This window comes from Zea mays, chromosome 4 (genome assembly GCF_902167145.1).
Source record: "Zea mays cultivar B73 chromosome 4, Zm-B73-REFERENCE-NAM-5.0, whole genome shotgun sequence".
Classification (NCBI taxonomy): domain Eukaryota; kingdom Viridiplantae; phylum Streptophyta; class Magnoliopsida; order Poales; family Poaceae; genus Zea; species Zea mays.
In genome coordinates, this window is record NC_050099.1 from 189,667,203 (window position 1) to 189,686,719 (window position 19,517).

Consider the following 19,517-nt stretch of genomic DNA (forward strand, 5'->3'; position numbering starts at 1 on the left):
AAATTTTGCCTCGTCGTTTATAATGTGTTTGATTTGTCTTTTGGTTGCGCATTTTTCTCCCTAAAAGTCAAACCAAATGGCCAATCCAATTATATATTTTTTTGCCCAAAAGTCAACTTTTTCGCAGTGTAAAATTGAAGGCACGACTGTAGTTTCGACCATCATAGTTTCTTTTCTCGCATAGTCGTAGATGCGAGCCATGCACCACGCGTCTGTTTAGTTGTTCTATTTTATTGTGTGGTGTATTGTTCAATTCCTTTCTATGTTAAGAATGTGGAATGTATGTTTAAACTCGTATAGATAACGGTCCGTTGATGAAATCCGAAGAGTAATACATGTTTATTAAGCCTAATTAGTCGATGATTCGCTCATATGATGCTACAGTAAACATTAATTGGTGAACACTGATTGTTATCAATGGACTGTGTAGAGTCTATATTTTTTTCCATGTATAATAAAGTGAACAAAATAAGTTGCCAGTGTTGCTTGACCTGTCTTACCACACAACGAGTTATGATTCGAGTATGTGCATCATTTTCGTATATAGGAAACCAAAATATATGGTGAAAGTCTTTGTCAATCACGTCTATTACAATATAAAATATTATCCATGGGCCACATTTTCTTGATCTAGACATTTCCTTACGAAGAACATAAATATACATATTAACAAAAGAAAATTTATGTGCCTAGCTTCGCAATGAGCTAACCTTATGCACAATTAATCTCGTAATTTGTTGGCCCATCCTTTTATACACACCATTCACAGTTGTTGTGGCCACCAACGACAACGACTTAGGCTATGATCAGCGGTCCGTGTATACAGCCATGTAAAACATTATTTTATACCATAGACTGTATTCTTTATAATGTGGAAGTTTTTTTTAAAAAAAATATGGTAGAAAGTAAGATGAGTAAGCTGCTGGAGGTTCTATGACCATGTGCAGGTACAGCCTAAGCGGGCCTGTCCACGACCAGATTCTGCAGCGCATTGTTGGAATCTGAGATTTTAATGTAACCGAACTGATTGCACAGAACGTCACACGAGTTGTTGGGTGAACTGCCCTTGCTGACTCCTTCCACGCCCTTGTTGCCCGGTGACGCAGAAACACTAGCGGCCTGTAGAACATCATCAGGAGAGCTCACCGGAACATCTGCCCTGCTTAATGTGTTCCTGAAAAACCGGTTGATTTCGTTGGCAGAGAAACACGCGGGCGCCTGAAGAATCTTGCCGAGCTTGCAAGCACCAAAATAGAATTCCTTGCGTATCCGGCCAAGGTTTCCTGCGCATGGAACAGTTCAGTTAAGCTATATATCGTCATCTGAGTGAAGCAGCGCGACGAGTAAGGAAAACAGTAATTCAGCAATCGATGCACAGAAGTGTTGTGAACCCGGCTGCGATGCGCAGGGCGGGGAGGAGTGCACCACGAAGGGTGGGATATTAAGGTGGATTGAGTAGAAGAACGCAGGGAATAGGGTATCCTGTGTGGCGGCTGGGAGCTAAGATCACCAGATGGCGTAGGTTCTGCCAGGGTGATCAAGCAGCCGCACCCACAGGCACAACTTCTTTGATAATCTCCTAGTACAATCTAAGGCCACCTTTATAGCTTAGGTGCCTAACCATATTACAGATTTTCTAGGGGATAAGATAACTCTCCCGGGAGGATAAGCCTCCTTAATTATTGCCTAACTTTTAGTACTTCTTAACAAACTAAATCTGGCGCCTAGCATAATGCCTTCCCACAAAAGAATCTACAACACTTCCCCCCTCCCCAACAAACAGCTCGTCCGCGAGCGCCACATGTGGATATTGGCGTTTAAATGCCTCAACTTCTTCCCATGACGTATCTGCTTCTGAGCGCCCTACCCATTTTACCAGCAGCTCCCAGACTCCTCTATTCAGCCTTGCTCGGAGGACCTTCTCAGGCGATGGAATAACCCGCCCATGTAACAAGGGTGGTAAGGGAACCAACTGTGTTGGCACGGTGCCTTCGAACTTCTTCAGGAGAGCAACATGGAAAACGTCATGAATGCGTGCATTTGGTGGTAGTTCCAGCTTGTAGGACACCTCCCCTATCTTTTGTGTGATTTGATATGGACCATAAAATTTTGGTCCCAACTTGGAGGGAGAAGCCGTAGTGACCCCTACAGCCGTTCGTTGTTGTAGCCGTAGCCAGACCCAATCTCCCACACTGAATTCCACTTCTCTGCGACGCTGATCCTGGTAGCTTTTCATAGTGACTTGAGCTTGCACTAGACGTGCTTTGATTTCCTCAAGAAATGCATCTCTGTCCTGCAGCTGGACATCAACGGCTGCTACCTTGGAGTTCCCTGGCTGGTAGGAAACCATAGGAGGAGGGTCCCTGCCATACACTACTTTGAATGGCGAGCACTTTAGAGCCGACTGATATGATGAATTATAGCAATATTCAGCCCATGGAAGCCACTTCAACCACGATTTAGGCCGATCCCCAGCGAGACAGCGGAGGTACATAGTTATAATCCGGTTCACCACTTCTGATTGACCATCTGATTGTGGGTGAAAGGCTGAGCTCATCTGTAACTTAACCCCAGCCATGTGAAACAGTTCAGTCCAAAACTGGCTAGTGAAAACTGTGTCCCGATCACTTACAATGGAACATGGTAGACCATGGAGTTTGACAATATCATCGAAGAAAGCCTTCGCCACTGAGACTGCCGTGTAGGGGTGGCCCAAGGCAATAAAATGGCCATACTTTGAGAATCGGTCTACAACTGTCAGCACTACTGACTTGCCACCAACCTTTGGAAAGCCCTCAATGAAGTCCATTGATATGTCAGCCCAAACCATAGAAGGAATGGGCAAGGGTTGCAGCAAACCAGCTGGATGAAGGTGCTGAGTCTTGTTGCGTTGGCAAACTGCACAACTGCGCACGAACTCACGTACCCGGTGGAGTGCTTTTGGACTGTAAAAAGATGTTCTCCACCTGTGAATTGTCTTTTGCACGCCTTCATGACCAGATTCATGAGCTTGGGCAAGAAGTACAGACCATAATGACGACGCCTCTGGAATGAATACTTTGCCCTTGAACCGTAGCAGACCATCCGTTGTAGTCCAACCCGGACTAGCAGTGCCATCAGCCAACTGCTTGCAGATTGCAGCCACCTGTGAATCAGTTTCAGCTTCTGCCTTTAAAGTAGCAAATAAATCAAAGGAAGGCGAGGAGATGGTGTACATAGTTCCCATATCCTCATCCCGACGGGACAGCGCATCTGCTGCGCCATTGAGTTTGCCTGGCCGGTATTCCACCGTGATGTCATATCCAAAAAGCTTGCTGACCCACGTGTGTTGAGGAATCGTTGACAATCGTTGATCGAGCAGGAACTTCAAGCTATAATGGTCAGTCCGGACTGTGAATGGTCGACCCCATACATATGGTCTCCAATGCCGAACTGCTTTGACCAACCCAATCAATTCCCTCTCATAGGCTGGCAGTTTCTGATGATGGCGAGACACAGGCCTGCTGAAAAATGCTATGGCTCCATCCCCTTGGTGTAGAACTGCCCCAAATCCTGAGCCCGACGCATCACAGTCAATGAAGAATCTTTTGGTGAAATCGGGTAACTGAAGAAGTGGTGCTGTTAATAGTGATTGTTTCAGCTGGCAAAAAGCCTCTGCTGCCTCATCTGTCCATTGGAAGGCATCCCTTTTTAGAAGAGCAGTGAGAGGGCTTGCAACAGACCCATAACCAGCTATGAACTTGCGATAATATCCTGTAAGACCAAGAAAACCGCGGAGAGCTCTGAGTGTACGTGGTATTGGCCACGACTCCACTGCATCCACTTTAGATGGATCCATAGCGACCCCCTGTGCTGATACAATATGTCCAAGATATGACACTGCCGGTTCACCGAAGGAGCATTTGGAACGCTTGAGAACCAGCTTGTTGTCACTCAGCAGCTGGAACACCTGCTTTACATGCCTCAGGTGGTCTGTCCAGGACAAACTATATATCAAGATGTCGTCGAAGAAAACCAGTGTGAACTTTCGGATGAAGGGCTTCAAGATGTCATTCATGAGAGCTTGGAAAGTGGATGGTGCATTGGTAAGGCCGAATGGCATTACAAGAAACTCGAAATGACCACAATGTGTTCAGAAAGCTGTCTTGTGGATGTCGCTGGGATGCATTCGAACTTGATGATATCCACTGCGAAGATCAAGCTTGGTGAAGAAGCATGAACCCCGTAGCTCATCTAGAAGTTCATCAACCACTGGGATTGGAAACTTGTCTTTTACTGTTTTTGCATTCAACTCACGATAGTCTATACAAAACCGCCATGTATTGTCTGCCTTCTTTACCAACAAGACGGGCGATGAAAATGCTGATGTGCACTCACGAATGATCCCCTGCTGCAACATTTGGTCACACTGCCTCTCGATTTCATCCTTCAGAAGTTGGGGGTATCTGTACGGTCGCACTGCCACCGGTTCTGTTCCAGACAGTAACCGAATATGATGATCATGGCGACGCGAAGGCGGCAGACCGTGTGGTTCTTCAAACAAAGCAGCAAATGATTGTAGAAGTTCCTCCATGCATTCTCGGCTTTTGTCAATGGTTGTGCTGCAGAGAATCGGGTCCCCCATGCCTGTCAAGCGGATCAGCCGTCCTTGGCGCCAAAATGCCATAGTGTGGTTGTCAAAATTACATATGACGGGTCCTAAAGACCGCAACCACTCAACCCCCAGAACTAGATCGAAGCCGTCCAATGGTAAGGAGTAGCATGTTGTGGGGAAATCCTCAGTGCCGATGGTGAGTGTGGTAGTGACCCTGCCCCTGCTGGATATGCGCTCGCCATTGGCCACTTTTACTGAGAGACCGGGTTGAGGAACCACTTGTAAGCCTAGGCGCGATACTGCAGCGTCACAAAGAAAAGTGTGGGTGGAACCTGAATCAACCAATGCAGTGAGTGTGATGCCATTGATGCTGACCGGAAGTCTGAGGGTGTCAGCGACTCCTATCCCGGTCATAGCCTGCAGTGAAATACCCAAGTCTTCTGGTGAGCCAGTTTCTGTGGTGGTGTCATCTTCCTCCAGTTCTAGCAGGAACACGCCGCGAGCAGTACACTTGTGATCAGGAGAATATTTCTCTTTGCAATGGTAACATTCACCATTGGCTCGCTTAGCAGCAATCTCCTCAGGAGATAGACGCCGGAAGCGAGGCCTGCTGGAGGCCGATGATGTTGGTCGTGCTGCTGCAGTTGTTGGGGATTTGGATGGCGTTGCTGGTGCCTGATATGAGGTGGTGTTGGAGCTGGCAGATAGCAGCAGACGTCTTTCATACACTCGGGCCAAATGCATTGCCCGTTGAAGTGTCTCTGGCATCTCCATCTCCACATCAGTGCGCAGGGGCTCCCCCAATCCTGCTGTGTACATGTTGGTCTGCTGCCGATGAGTCATGTCATCATAGCGGCACAGGATTGTTAAAAACTGTCGAGTGTAGTCTTCGACGGTGCCGGTGCGCTGTAATGCTTTCAAGTCAGCCATGCCATTGAAACGGAGTGGTGGCCCAAAACGCATCTGGAGAAATTCTATAAACCTTGACCAAGTGAGTACGCCACCAATGTCACGCTCCAGGGCATAAAACCACTCCGCTGCGACGCCTTCCAAGTGCAAGGATGCCTGCCAAACCCGCTCATCTTGATGAACGCCCATGCCGCGAAAATATGTGTCGCATTTGTTGATCCAAGGCAAGGGGTCAGCTTCACCGTCAAAGTGTGGAAAGGTAAAATTTGGTCGCCGTGGTCCACCGTCTTCATAGCGATCACGGTGGCTGCTGTGCAGTGGAGCTCGGCGACCACCGCCAAATCCGCCATTGTAAGCGCCAGAACTGGGAAGCTCTGCACCTGCGTGACTCTCCAGGGCAGGACCCGTGGACAGGGTAGCCGCGGCCAGAGGTGGCGCTAGCGGTGATCCTGTCGGCTGAACAGGTTCCTGTTCTAGGAGAGCGAGCCGTTGAGCGTGGGCGTCCAGGCGGTTGTTCATTGTGGCCAGCTGTCCCAGAATACGGTCCAGCTTCTCGGAGTCAGTCATCTTCCCAGGATCTTCGTCGCTGCCGGACATGGATGTCGCTGCAGCTTTGGAATCCGATACCAAATTGTTGTGAACCCGGCTGCGATGCGCAGGGCGGGGAGGAGTGCACCACGAAGGGTGGGATATTAAGGTGGATTGAGTAGAAGAACGCAGGGAATAGGGTATCCTGTGTGGCGGCTGGGAGCTAAGATCACCAGATGGCGTAGGTTCTGCCAGGGTGATCAAGCAGCCGCACCCACAGGCACAACTTCTTTGATAATCTCCTAGTACAATCTAAGGCCACCTTTATAGCTTAGGTGCCTAACCATATTACAGATTTTCTAGGGGATAAGATAACTCTCCCGGGAGGATAAGCCTCCTTAATTATTGCCTAACTTTTAGTACTTCTTAACAAACTAAATCTGGCGCCTAGCATAATGCCTTCCCACAAAAGAATCTACAACAAGAAGCAGCTGTATTGGACAAGAAAATTGTTCCTGTAAGTCAAATAAAATACATAAATACTCACAAATTTATAAAACACACACACACACACACAAAGGAATCAGTATCATGTTCGAACCCAAATTGCAAACCAACCCTATCACCGACAAGAGAAAATTCAGGAACAAATGATATATTCCTACTACCATAATTGATCATCAAGAGGCAAAAAGAAAAAAAAACATACCTTTGCTGATACTGCGTCCAAGATTGTTACTCTGCTTCAATGGGTCAACTATATTCACAAACTTTTTGGAGAATACTTGCGGATTTTCCTCAGAGTTTATTGGGGGGACACTAAAAGCCTTAGCACAGTCTTTGAGAAACGCCTCCCGTGAGAGAAAACCATCATCACGAGTATATGGTGGCTCGGCTGTTCAAGAAAAGCCATGCCAATGACCAATAGTTTCAACCGCAGACAGAACACCAACATACAGCACAATCAACAGTTCATTCACTTTCACTTACTGACTAGCTCGGGTAGTGAAGATAGTGAAATAGGACCAAACAAGCTGATCCCCTTGTTATCCCAATCAAATTTGCTATAGTAGTCAAGAAACCTATAGAGAACCTGCACAAGGGCAGATGGACTAGTCATCGCACACTTAGGAAGGGCATTAATATAATATGGCAAGATGAAGAAGAAGCAAGATTTAAGGCATAACTTACAGCCAATGGACCATCCAGAGACTTGTGGAAGACATGGAAAATGTACAGCACTAATGTCTCCAAAGCATAAGTGGAAACCAAACCACGTTGAGCACCAAGAATGCAGCTTTCATAATAACACCAATGTTTGATAAGCATTATGCTTCTCCTCAACAAGTTATTTTTCCCCAAGTTTTGATCAACCTACAGACACATTGATAACCAATATGATTAACACTGTGCAGGATGACATATGAACTCCAAAAGAGGAATTAACCTTCTTAAATCCTACATCAAGTAGGCAAGGAAACATTTTAAAGTAATGTGTCAGATCTGAGGTTTAAGGACGGAAAAACCACAACTCCACATTTTAGCAATTAGCAACATCTGAAATATTACTGCTATGGGTGGCTGGAGGACCAGCCCACCCATTGCTCATGGCAAGAGATAAGGATAAGGAAAGAGATTGTTAGATCAAGTTAGTTCCTTAGTTCTGGAGATTAGTCTCTTAAGGGTTAGCTCTCCTCTGTCTTCTCATCTACATACTGATGGGATTGTATCCCTTTCAGTTAAGCAACGAAGAATTAATCCCATGTCCCCCAATAGTCATAGTCTTCTTACAAGCTTGACCTCCGCCCATGGAGAGGCTTAAGGGGTGTTTGTTTGGGACTATAATCTGTCCTGAATATATAATCCAACAAATTTTGAACTAAATGTTGGACCGGCCACAGTCCTCCCTAAGCCTCCCCTCCACCTCCCATCGCTTGTTGGATTATATAATCTGGGCAGATTATAATCCCAAACAAACACCACCTTACCCCTATAATCTAGGTTCATAACAGTTAGAGTGTGTGTTCCTATATGTATCCGTACACGGGCTGGCACTACTGTTGGGCTGTCGGTCCATTAGGTTAGGGTTTACCCTGGGTCATATATGTATCCATCTCCTATGCAATACAACAAACACTCCACAATCTTACATGGTATCAGCTAGGTTAGGGTTTTCTCCATGACCCCACATCCGCCGCCAGACGCCTGTCTAGGTCTGGCCGCCACCGACTTCTGCACCGCCGCCTCGGGAGGCTCATCCTTCCCTCCCGGGGGCGGCTCCCTTCCCAGCCGCCAGGCACCGCCCCTCCCCTCCACCTCCCATCGCTGCATGGAAGCACCGCCCCACCTCTCCCAGGCGCGCGACCATGACCCTCAACGTCGTCGTCTTCCTCTTCCAACCATCGGCAATAGCTTCTGCGCCGCCATCCTTGGGAGACTCATCTTACCCTCCTAGGGACGACACCCATGTTCTCCTACCTTCAGCCGCCACCGTCCTCCACCTGGCCACAACCCTCCCTACCACCTTGCTAAGGCCGCCACCTCCATGGCCACCAGCAGATCTCTGTCGGGCTTCCACTCTAGGTGTGGTCCCGGCCACCCCCGCCACCCCTGCTCTTCACTGCGCCATGGCTTCGTGCCCCAGCTGCTTCAGCGTGGAGGACGCCCGGACCTCTCCCTGTGTGGCCATCGCGTCGGGCGCGGCGGCGGACGTCCGCCCCACCCTCGAGCCCCCTCCCCGCGCTGCTCCTCCATCCGCCGCCGCGTCCTGCTGCTGCTCCAGCCGCCGGATCTGCGCCTCCTCCGCGCTGGTGTGCTCTGGCGCCACCACAAGCGAGCACGCGGGCGCGGGCCGCCGCCGACGAGCAGGCGTTCAGGCCCGAGCTGCCGACGCGCAAGTTGGCGTGCGGTGCGTCCACGACCCCCCTTCTCCGGCGCAGGCCCCTTCATCCACACCCCGCACGCTGCTCTGTGGGCATGCCGGCTGCTGCGCCACCGCGCGGACATGCAGGCAGGCTACCGCTGCCTCTCGGACATGCCGGCAGATTGCCGCTACCTCGCGGGCGCGTATGCAGTCTGGATCCGCGCCGGCGTCGCCCGGATCTCCCCTGACCGACCGCCATGAGCGCCTCTACGGCTCCTTCGCCGGCCAGCGCCTCTCCTTTTCTGGGCGCAACCCCCCCATCATGGTGTCGGCTACCTACTCCGTGCCCGCGCCGATGCCCATCAACGCCAACCTTTAAGCCTCTCCCGTCGCCGATGTCAAACCCCCTTGCTAGGCCCGGGGCAGGCTCCTGCCAGCTGGACCTGACCCGCCGCCCACCCCTTCTTCGTTGCCGCCACAACTGGATTCATCACTACATCGGCTTTCCCAACCGGATCCACCACCGTCGTGACCTTCCTGACTAGATCCGACGTCCCTTTGACCGAATCGCGTCTTCATGGCTGGATCCGTCGCTGTCGTGGCCTTCCCGGTCGGATGCCTACCCCCTTCTGTTCCTTTGGCGAGCGTGGCCACCCTGACCGACGCAAACGCGTGTGCTGCCGCCAGCCTCCCTAGCGGGGCTCCTCGAAGACCGAACAACATAAGAAGCAAGAAGGTCCTCAGTCTGATGCTACTCTTCTTTTTGTTACGTCGCCCTACCGATCGTTGACGCTCAAACGTCAACCCCTCCTAAGAACGCGGCCACCGCTGCCTGTCTCCCGACCACGACCACCTCGACTTCGGCTACCTCGGCATCCAGGTGCTATCATCTACATGAGTGCACACCGGTCTCTACTCCATCCGCACCACTCGCACCCTCACGACACAGCTGCAACTGCGAGGGGATTTCAACCCGTCGGCTCCTATCTTCGGCTTCTGCTCCAGTCTCATCAATTGTGGTGCTCCTGTTGCGACTACAGGGGTGTTAGAGTGTGTGTTCATATATGTATCCGTACATGGGCTAGTACCAATGTTGGGTTGCCGATCCATTAGGGTTAGGGTTTACCCTGGGTCTATATATATGTATCCATCTCCTATGCAATACAACAAGCACTCCACAATCTTACAATAACAATTACCTTCTCCATCGTGGTTTGGTTTGAGTATCCCCTTGCAGCAACAAGTTAGACAATTTTTTAAATCTTCGATGGTCTCTGTTGTTGGGAATGGGACCAATACTTTTTTCTGGTCGGACAGATGGTTGAATGGGCAGAGGATACAAGATTTTGCCCCTGAAGTTGTACGTATGGTGAGTAGCAGGCCATTTAATTCGAGAACCGTTGCTCAGGCGTTGCATAATTGGCAATGGGTTTGCGATATCGCGAATCTTTTATCTTTGATTGGTCTACAGCAGTATTTGTAGCTGTGGGATGCTTTAAGTGGAGTGGTGCTTAATCAGGAGGAGGACAGACATGTGTGGGTGCACTCGAGCTCTGGAGTATTCTCCTCAAAATCTTGTTATTCGGCGTTTTTTATGGGAGCTATTTCTTTCCAGCCATGGAAATGGGTGTGGAAGTCGTGGGCACCCCCCAAATGCAAATTTTTTGTTTGGCTGGCAATAAGGAATAAATGTTGGACTGTGGATAGACTTCAGAGGAAAGGACTACCGCACCCGGTGGTTTGTCCATTATGTGATCAAGAGCAGGAAACTATCTTGCACCTCTTGTGCTCATGCAGTTTTGCTAGACAATTTTGGCATATTATATTTTCAGCTTTGAGGATGGGCCATCTTACGCCTACTAGAGAGGCGGGCTCTTTTGTGGATTGGTGGGACAAGGTGCAAAGGAGAGTTCCCAAACAAATCAGAAAAGGTATTCATAGTCTCATTATCCTGGGGGCCTGGTGTTTATGGCTGCATCGCAATAAGGCGGTATTTGATGGTGTCAATCCTTTATTGAGCACCATTCAGAGGCTTTTCTTGGATGAGGTGGAGTGCTGGTGTATGGTTGGTGCGAAGCAGCTCGAGAGTCTCGGACTTCTGGCTGCATTTGCTAGGGTCAGGGCTATTCCTAGTGCATGAGGCTGTACTGTTTTTCCTTTTTATTTTTTGCCTGTTGTGGTATTGTACTTTGGTCCATTTCGGACCTTTCTCTCTTTCAATATAATGATGCGTAGTTCTCCTGCGCGTTCGAGAAAAAAAACAATTACCTTCTCTAGAAAATAAACTTTATTGGGTCCACCAATCTGATTAACTGAGATGTCTACAGCAATGTTTTGCACCTTGCACTTCACAAGCTTGACCTGCCACCATAAAGATCTACGATTTTAGAATATGGTACCTTCACAAGCTTGACCTGCCACCATATATATTCAAAACAAGACTCAAAGGGCAATATGGATATGAAAAGGGGAAAAAAAGAGTCGCGTGGAAGACTGAAGTACCTCAGCAGGTACATACTTGACATCCTTGACTTCAAATTCAGAATCTTTCCTCTGCTCTTCCGATTTTAGAATAGCGCACACTTCATTTTCCAGATTCTCATCAGAAATTGCAGCGCACAATAAAGTCAAGTCGATATCTCCATCAGGAAGATATGTCTTCAATGGAACAGATCCAAATGAAATGACCTATGTCACAGGCAAAAGGTTAACTTTGTACCTGTTTCAGTCTGATGTGGCATTAACATAGCAGCACAAAACAGAGATACTAATGGGTAACGGCGGTGTGATGCATAAGCATAGCCAAACATGCAGCTGTTCCATTCCATGTCAAATAACATGAGCGAAAATACGGAGGGTCACTCACAGAGTTACAGTAAAATGACACTAGCATACATGTACACTCAGCACTCTAGTGAAAACAAAACTCGAGAGCCTTTAATTAACTGTACTAAGCACCAGGGTACCTGGTAGCCATACCAGAGTTACAGTAAAACGACACTAGCATACATGTACTAAGCAGGGACGACGGTAGCCTGCAGAGTACCTGGTAGCCGTCATGGTGGAGCCTGAAGAGGCGCTGGACGTAGTCGATTACCCTGGCGCGAAGGTGCTGGGAGGAGACGGTGGGATGGATCTTGCACATCACAGAGAACGTTGCGCCCTCCAAACGCCGCCAGTCGTCCGGGGAGATCGACGACGAAGGGTCCGGGTGTGCCGGCACGCACGCGGGCACAGGCGAGCGCTCGTGGATGTTGACCATAGGCGCCAGAGCCCGAAGTCCCGCATGGCCTCTTCCCCGGAGCGGCGGCGATCGGCGCGGCGGGGTCGTCATCTTGGTGCCGACGGTGCGGGGGAGAGGGTGGGAAGTAGCTGTATATATTATACTCATATATAGGACCGTCGTGAATTCTCCGCGTTGGGTGCCCACCGTGTTTCTTCCCGCCTTCCGTCCGCGTAGACCGTGACCGACCTCAGCTCCGGGCGACCTCCAATCACGGGTAGAGAAGGCATCCGGTCCCCGCTACCCAAAATCCGGTGGATTTTTCTCTATTAGATCTAGTTTGGGAACCCAATTTCTTAAGAGCTGATTTGGTGATCCTAGATCCCCGTGATCCCCTTGTCACCAAATCAACCATAAGTGATTTCTATTTTCCCATGAAAAAATGAAACATAAGATATTTCTATTTTCACAAGGAAAATTAGTGTATTTTCCAATGGAAAAATAGAAATCCCTTCGAAAATTAAGGTTCCTAAACTAGCCCTTAGGGTATATGTTGGGTAAATTTCTCTACCCATAAATTTATTAATGGGTTCAAACGAAAACCAACGGGTACATGTGCATTAGTTTGTTTTTCTACTACCCATATCCGCAAACCTATGGATTTTTAAAACCTGCCTTAAAATTAATATATCTTATAAATATGTCTCATAATATTATTAATTAAATATGTTCTAATTGAAATAAAATCTATATAACAAAGTTTAAACTAAAATTAGTTATCGCTTGTTTCTTTTATGTGGCTTATTAATATACTAGGTGAGTGCTCGTGCATTGCAACGGAAACATATAATAACATGATAACTTATATACAAAATGTGTCTTATATTGTTATAAGAAAATGTTTCATAATCCATTTATAATCCTGGCCATACATAAATTTTGTTATTTTAATTTAGTTGTTTCACTACTACATTGCAACCATCAATATCATGCAGACTTCGATATATGTCACGATTTGTATGGTCTCATCATTGAAGAGCATGTGCCACACCTGCTTGTAGAAGTTCCCTCGTACATTGTCAGTCATCAGGTATGCACCACCATACACGCTTGCTTAAACAAAAAAAGGCAAGTGTATGTGTTTGCGAAGAGAATTAAAGGCAGGCCGACACAAAAGCTACCCCGACGATGGTGAGTGGTCATTGCTGCCGGTCCTCCTCTGTGTCATCTCTGGCGCCAAGATGACACCACAATCCTTGATATAGTAGTTGTTTGTCGAACGCGCACGACATGGCGAGTACCGATGACTTTTGGCTGGGCTGCCAAACGAAGTGCATCTCGGGCTCATCAGCGAGGTAGTACACCTAGCTTTTGCACCATTGGATGTGCTACTCATCTACATACATCTTATTTGAGGACACTCACACAACGTCAGCAACGATCGTTGTCCTAGCGTACAAGAATTCATAGCCGGTCAGTAGCGACTTACGTGGCAGGTTGAGCTTCAGGTGGATGATGAGCTGGACGGCATGACAGCGCCATCGTCGGATACGGTGCCCAGAACAACCCGAGTCGCCGGCGTTGGCGACGACCATAAGGTCCCCTGTTTGAAGATGGGCAGCGCGGTGCAGCCGCTCTGGATCGCGTTCAAGCAGCGGCTGCGCCGGAGCTTGCCGAACATAGCGACGCATGCGGCCACATAAGATTGCTTTCAGAGGTCGAACTGGCAGTCGCCAAGCTTCTTCTTGTTGTCGATGAGCGACGCCAACGCGAGCGCCTCCTGCCAGTGGTGTTTGTTCGGTGTTTCCAAGTAAGAAACACGAATTCATCTTTGGCGTTGGTTTATGAAAATGACTCACAAGTCAGATCCATGGAAAAATATTACGGAGAATAAATGTCACACATATAAAAAGGGAATTTAAGTTGAAAACATTATTCAAACAAAAGAAATTGCATGCAAGGCTCTTCTTTAAATATTACTTCCTGCATCCAAAAATATAATTCAAGAATCTCATTGATAATTATCTACTACTACATATTGTGCAAGGGTAGCAGGTGGGCTTTGGGAGAGATTTGATAGATATTTTTACTGTAACAGATATTGACATAAACACACATGTGGTGTAGTGGTAGCTACGAGCACATTTGCTTGAGGGTTGTGGGTTCGAATTCCATTGGGACCGCATTTGTGCTTTTTTAATTTAATTTTAGCTAGGCGTGGGATGCACATGGGAGTGGGAATAGGCTTTGCGGGGAGGGGAATGAGAAAGACAGTGCGAGGAGGGGGGAATGAGAATGACAAAACATGGAATGGCAGCCGGGAATGAAAATGGGCTTTGCGGGGAGGGGGATGAGAAAGACAGTGCGGGGAGGTGGTAATGGGAATGGCGGAATATGGAATGGCAGCCTACCCCTTACTGCCTTAATAAGTAGTAGAGATTGACTGTCATTTATATGATGAATTATTTTTATGTTGATGTTAGTGGGTATGGGAAACTCGTTGGGTAACCAAAACCCGCATGGGCATGAGTTTGGGCAAATTTTTATACTCATCATGGGTATGAGTATTTTAGCGGGTGTTTCTCTTCTTCATGGATATGGGTTTGGACAAGTAATATCCAACGGGTTTTTACCCATTCTCATCTATAATCAACGGGTAAAGCAATAAATATATTGTGATAGCAATCTATTCCTCTCACAAACTCAAAAAACTCCCTAGCAAAAATTGATCTATCTAGCAGTGTCATTTGCAATATTCTTAACTCTAATATCAGATTATTTATATTCGCTTGCATGTAGGCTATGGCCTATAAAGCTGGTCACTAGTCTGATGCCTAAGAGTGAGGATTCCTATATACACTAAGGAGGTGGGCCCTCTGATAAGTGGGGCCCAGGGCGGTCGAACACCTCAGGCACGACCCTAGTGTCGCTAGCTCTAGGAAGATGTTGCTCACCACGAGCACGCCTCGACCAACGTGCAGCACCTTCTTCGAGAAGGTGATGCCGCCAATCACGGGGCCTGGCAACAACATCGCCTTGGAGGTCGATGCCAATGCCATCGACGTTCCTGTCATGCACACCCAGGCGCTCGCCATACTCAACGTGTGTGCCTCGTACTAACTTTCTCCATGTGGCGCCACGTCCTCCTCCTCGCCCTCGACAAGTATGTCTCACCGACCACATCCTCTACGACGCCACATTCCCTATCGTTCCCCTACCTCAAGCGCCAGCGACCGCTGACCTCTTTTGCCTAGGCTTGCTCCAAACTTTAGCTTGACGAGCTCTCTATGTGTGCTCCCTCTACCGCCACACCGCCCTGCAGGCTGCAGTACCACCTCGATGGCCCCCACGACCCTCATCATCGCCCCTGCGTCCTTTGTGCGCGACCTCGGGTGGGAGCCATCACCGTCACAAGAACAATAGCGGGGTGATACTATTAGATGATAGAACTGAAAAATATAAAATTGGTGCCACTTATATTAGCGTCACGTCATCAAAACTACCTACTAAAACTGCCTAGGGGGTTATTTGTCTGGTTTTGTAAAGCTGGGATGGTTAAGCAACTGGTTTTAAAGGTAAGGGGATCAAGTAGACCACCCTATAAAAGCCAGAGGATTATGTAGACTTATTCCTATATTTTACATCAGTTTAACTCAACACTACATAAGTTCAATGTAACCCGTTAGAAGCCCATTATTTTGATTGCAACACAGGAGATGAGGAGAAAGAGCAAGACTAAGGCCTTCGCTTCCCGCGTGCCGTCCAATAACTTTGGTATAGATCAAAGTTTTTAGAACGTAAAAATACTATATTAGTAAAACCATAATATAAAATATGGAGTTTCTAAATGCGCTCTCAAACACCTTTTGACCTAAAATAACTATAGTATACTCAAATACCGCATTATTATCTTAGGACTAAAAATACTGTGATCCTAAACATCTCCTTTAGACTATAAAAACTGACTAGTTGTTGTCTGTGTTATGCTTCAATCTTATATACTGACAGTTTGATTTGGCTTAGGCCAATAATATGGGAACATTTATGTGTTATATCTATATTAAATAGGATGTCATATACACATTTTTATGACATGTTAGTCTATTTAAGAAGGGACAAAAGAAATGAGGTTCATATAGATAAATATCTCTTGGCATGATGACCAACTTTCTATGAGTCATAAAATAAATACTTATAAATTTATAGAATACAACTTTGTATTAAGAGTCAGTGTGTTATCTAAGTTCTATTTAATTTTATATGATATAAAGTCTTATAAATAACGTCATAAAAGAGAATGTTGTTATAGACAAATCTTATTGAACTTAATATTCGTGATGATAAAACTTTCTTAATTTGATTAGATTTATATAAATGTTAGCAACACTTGCATCTAAAATTGAGTTACTATGAAAATAGATTTATCTAATAATATTAATTATGTATTATAAATAATAATATTTTGTTATGTAAAGTTAGTTAATATTAAAATAATTATTTTTTAAAAAATCCTCTAAAAACATATTTTTGGGGATCAAAGGAGTAGTACTTTTCTATACTACTATATGATCCACTAGTTTAAACTTTGCAAAACTCACCCAACACTCATAAGCTCCACTAAATCGACTAAACAAATTGCACTCAAATTTAAGACACCATTAAAACCAACGATTTAGATCGCCGGATAACCAATCTCTCTTATTTACTCAAATCAAATGGACAATATTATTTAGATCACCTCTCCCCTCTCCCTGACGACCCCACCGCTCTAGCCTCCCCTCCCCCTGTCCCTGCTGCCCCTCCCCTCACTCGTGTTGTCACTGTCGTCACTCCCTTATTGTGATTGTAGCGTTATGACTTGCTATATACTAGTCCAGTAAATCTATGTAAAACAAAAAATATTCTCTATATACCATATGCAAACCCATTTCTTTACACTCCCTCACATCTAACACCTAGAGGCCACAGAAATAGAAAAAAATGCCAAGCAGTTAACTTGCAGATGTTGATCTATTCGTGTGGATCTTCAGGTGGTGAATGCGAGAGGTTGTAAAGGAGTGGGCTTGCATCTAGGGATGAAAACAGACGGGTAAAATTCCGTCTCGAACCGTACCGTTTTGTAAGTGCAATCAACTCCAAGTGAGGGTTTTGGTGATTTAATGACAAAACAAATAAGGGTACTAACAGTTTTTGTTCTCAGTGTTTGATTAGAAGGAAACAGAAACTTAAGGAAGCACCAAGGACTTCATGCAACGGACGTATAAACTTTATGTAAAATCTTGTGTTGCATGATGTAATTCTTCCTTGTTCTTTTCCGCACAGGTATAGGTGTTTGCTATAGCTCAAGTCCTCTAATTCAAAAGCTATTTTTGAAAACCAAAAATCACTTTAACATTATTTGGTTGACCATGGTTAGGGTTGAGAAACCTAGAGTGTTCTTGCTGAAAAGCAGCTGAACTTCTTCAACTGCAGCTGAGCTTTCCAGCTGAACTTAACTTCAGCTGTGATGAGCTTCTTCAGCTGCAGCTGAGCTGGACTTCAGCTGAGTTGAACTTTCAACTCCAGCTGAACTTCAACTTCAGCTGTGGACCTCTTTGACCATACCCAGCTGAACTTGCCCCCGGGCAGCTGAGTTGGGGTTTTCTCTCCAAAACTCTCTGGTCTAGACTAGCTGAACTGGTCCTGGGGGGCAGCTCAACTGGTCTCTGACCCTCTGACTTCTGATCTGCAGTCTGCCAGTTAGACTGGCAGTCACGTCGCCAGGGGTGTCAGGGGGCGGTACAACCGGTCCTGGCCTGTCTGACCCGCCTGCAGGTCAGTCTAGCAGTCAGACTGGCAGACAGACTGCTGACCTGTCAGGGGGCGGTTCAACCGGTTTTCAGCGGGGTTTTTGGTCAAACGGTTAGTTTTTGAGCCATGACTATAAATAGACCCCTCTCTCTCTCTTCTTCAATACGGCTGAACACTCACTCATTTATTGCTCACCTAACTTGAGACAAAGCACTCATCTCTCCATCTCTCTCACACTTAAATCTTCCTCAAGATTCAACCTTGTTGGAGGAGCTCTTGGGTGCGAGGTTTGTGCTTGTGCTCACGATTTGGTTTTCCTCTCCCATCTCTTTTACAAAGACTTGAGCTTGTGCAAACCCCTCTTGTGCGTTCTTGGTGTTCTTGAAACCCTAGGTTTCAAGATCTTTTGAGATTGCTTGGGACTCTCCAAATTTGTGGACGACCCCAAGAAGTTTGTATCACCCGCTCTTTGAGCTAAGATAAGAAGAGATTGCCTTGACCTTTGTGGTCGGCTTTTGGAGGATTAGGGTTGAAAAAGACCCGGCCCTTTGTGGGCTCCTAAACGGGGAGTAGGACACCTTTGTGGTGTGGCCGAACCTCGGATTAAATCTTGTGTCTTGTGTTCTTGCTTGTTTTAACTTGATATATTTTTACTTGCAAGATTGACATAAAGATTTTTCCGTAGAGTTTATCTAGAAGTAAAATAGCCGTTACACATTCATCTTTTCATCGTCACTTAGCTATATCTTACTTCTCTCAAGAACTCGCGAAATACTTTTTCGAGTAGATTTTAGTCTAAAGTTTATAAAACAGTTGGATTGATTCAGAGTGGTTCAACTTGCGCACGTAGCTGTTGAACCGGCCTGCACCAGTCAAACTGTGTATCTAACAATCTTTCGAAGTTTGTTGTGAAAATTTTCAGATTAGCCTATTCACCCCCCCTCTAGGCTACTTTCAATTGGTATCAAAGCTTTGTACCTCGTTTTACGCTTAACCGCGTGAGGAAACGATCATGTCTACTCAACGGGACCATGTGGATCCTCTCCTCGAGGAAATCCCCATCACATCTTCCGGTGAGGAAGTGGACCCCAAGGTCCTCGACCTCGCCATGAAGATTGCCGAGAGAATGTTCCTCAAAATGAAAGAGGAAGATGCTAAGAAAAAGGCCGAAGAAGAAGAATCAAGAAGAAAGGCCGAAGAAGATAAAGGTAAGGGAACATTTGATTACAATGACGATCTAGTGGATCTTTTGGTGTCTAAGGTATTGAGCAAGGTAAGTCTCAACACCGAAGGATCATCTACCAAAAGCAAAGGTAACGAATTTAGCAAAGTTCAATTCGATTACTCTAGAAATTATATTCCCAACTTCTCTTTACTGGTCGCTTGAAGGGCAAGCTTTATCTTGTTGATTTCACAACAAGTAAAGTGACGCCTGAGACTTATTTAGTGGCAAAGTCCGACAAGGGTTGGCTATGGCATCGCCGGCTAGCCCATGTCGGTATGAGGAATTTGGCCAAACTTCAAAAGGATAATCACATCATTGGACTAACAAATGTTGTATTTGAGAAAGATAGGGTTTGTGGCGCATGCCAAGCAGGAAAGCAACATGG

The 19,517-nt window shown here is 46.5% G+C and overlaps 1 protein-coding gene across 3 annotated transcripts; it reads right to left on the reverse strand.

Annotated features, from left to right (window-relative positions):
- Nucleotides 1-557: 557 nt before the first annotated feature.
- On the reverse strand, nt 558-12,286 carry LOC100273722 (uncharacterized). Of its 3 annotated transcripts, none has more exons than NM_001360304.1 (7): nt 11,941-12,286; nt 11,397-11,582; nt 11,163-11,255; nt 7,223-7,405; nt 7,022-7,124; nt 6,741-6,926; nt 824-1,283 (listed from the first exon to the last, which is right to left on the reverse strand). In NM_001360304.1, exons 1-7 carry the CDS (start codon nt 12,283-12,285, stop codon nt 955-957), a joined length of 1,425 nt encoding a protein of 474 aa, NP_001347233.1. In that variant the 5' UTR covers nt 12,286; the 3' UTR covers nt 824-954. The 3 variants fall into 3 exon arrangements, with proteins under 3 accessions (XP_035822665.1, NP_001347233.1, NP_001141604.1); NM_001148132.2 differs by having other exon boundaries at nt 11,163-11,308; XM_035966772.1 differs by lacking the exons at nt 11,163-11,255; nt 11,397-11,582; nt 11,941-12,286 and adding an exon at nt 10,094-11,146 and having other exon boundaries at nt 558-1,283.
- Between the last annotated feature and the right edge of the window lie 7,231 nt (nt 12,287-19,517).

Excerpts from the sequence above, each read along its gene's own strand:
- LOC100273722 (NM_001360304.1), bottom strand. The coding sequence starts at position 12,285 with ATGAGTATAATATATACAGCTACTTCCCACCCTCTCCCCCGCACCGTC. Across the intron at positions 11,583-11,940 it reads TCCACCATGACGGCTACCAG|GTCATTTCATTTGGATCTGT; the intron begins GTACTCTGCAGG and ends CCTGTGACATAG. Across the intron at positions 7,125-7,222 it reads CTCTGGATGGTCCATTGGCT|GTTCTCTATAGGTTTCTTGA; the intron begins GTAAGTTATGCC and ends GCCCTTGTGCAG.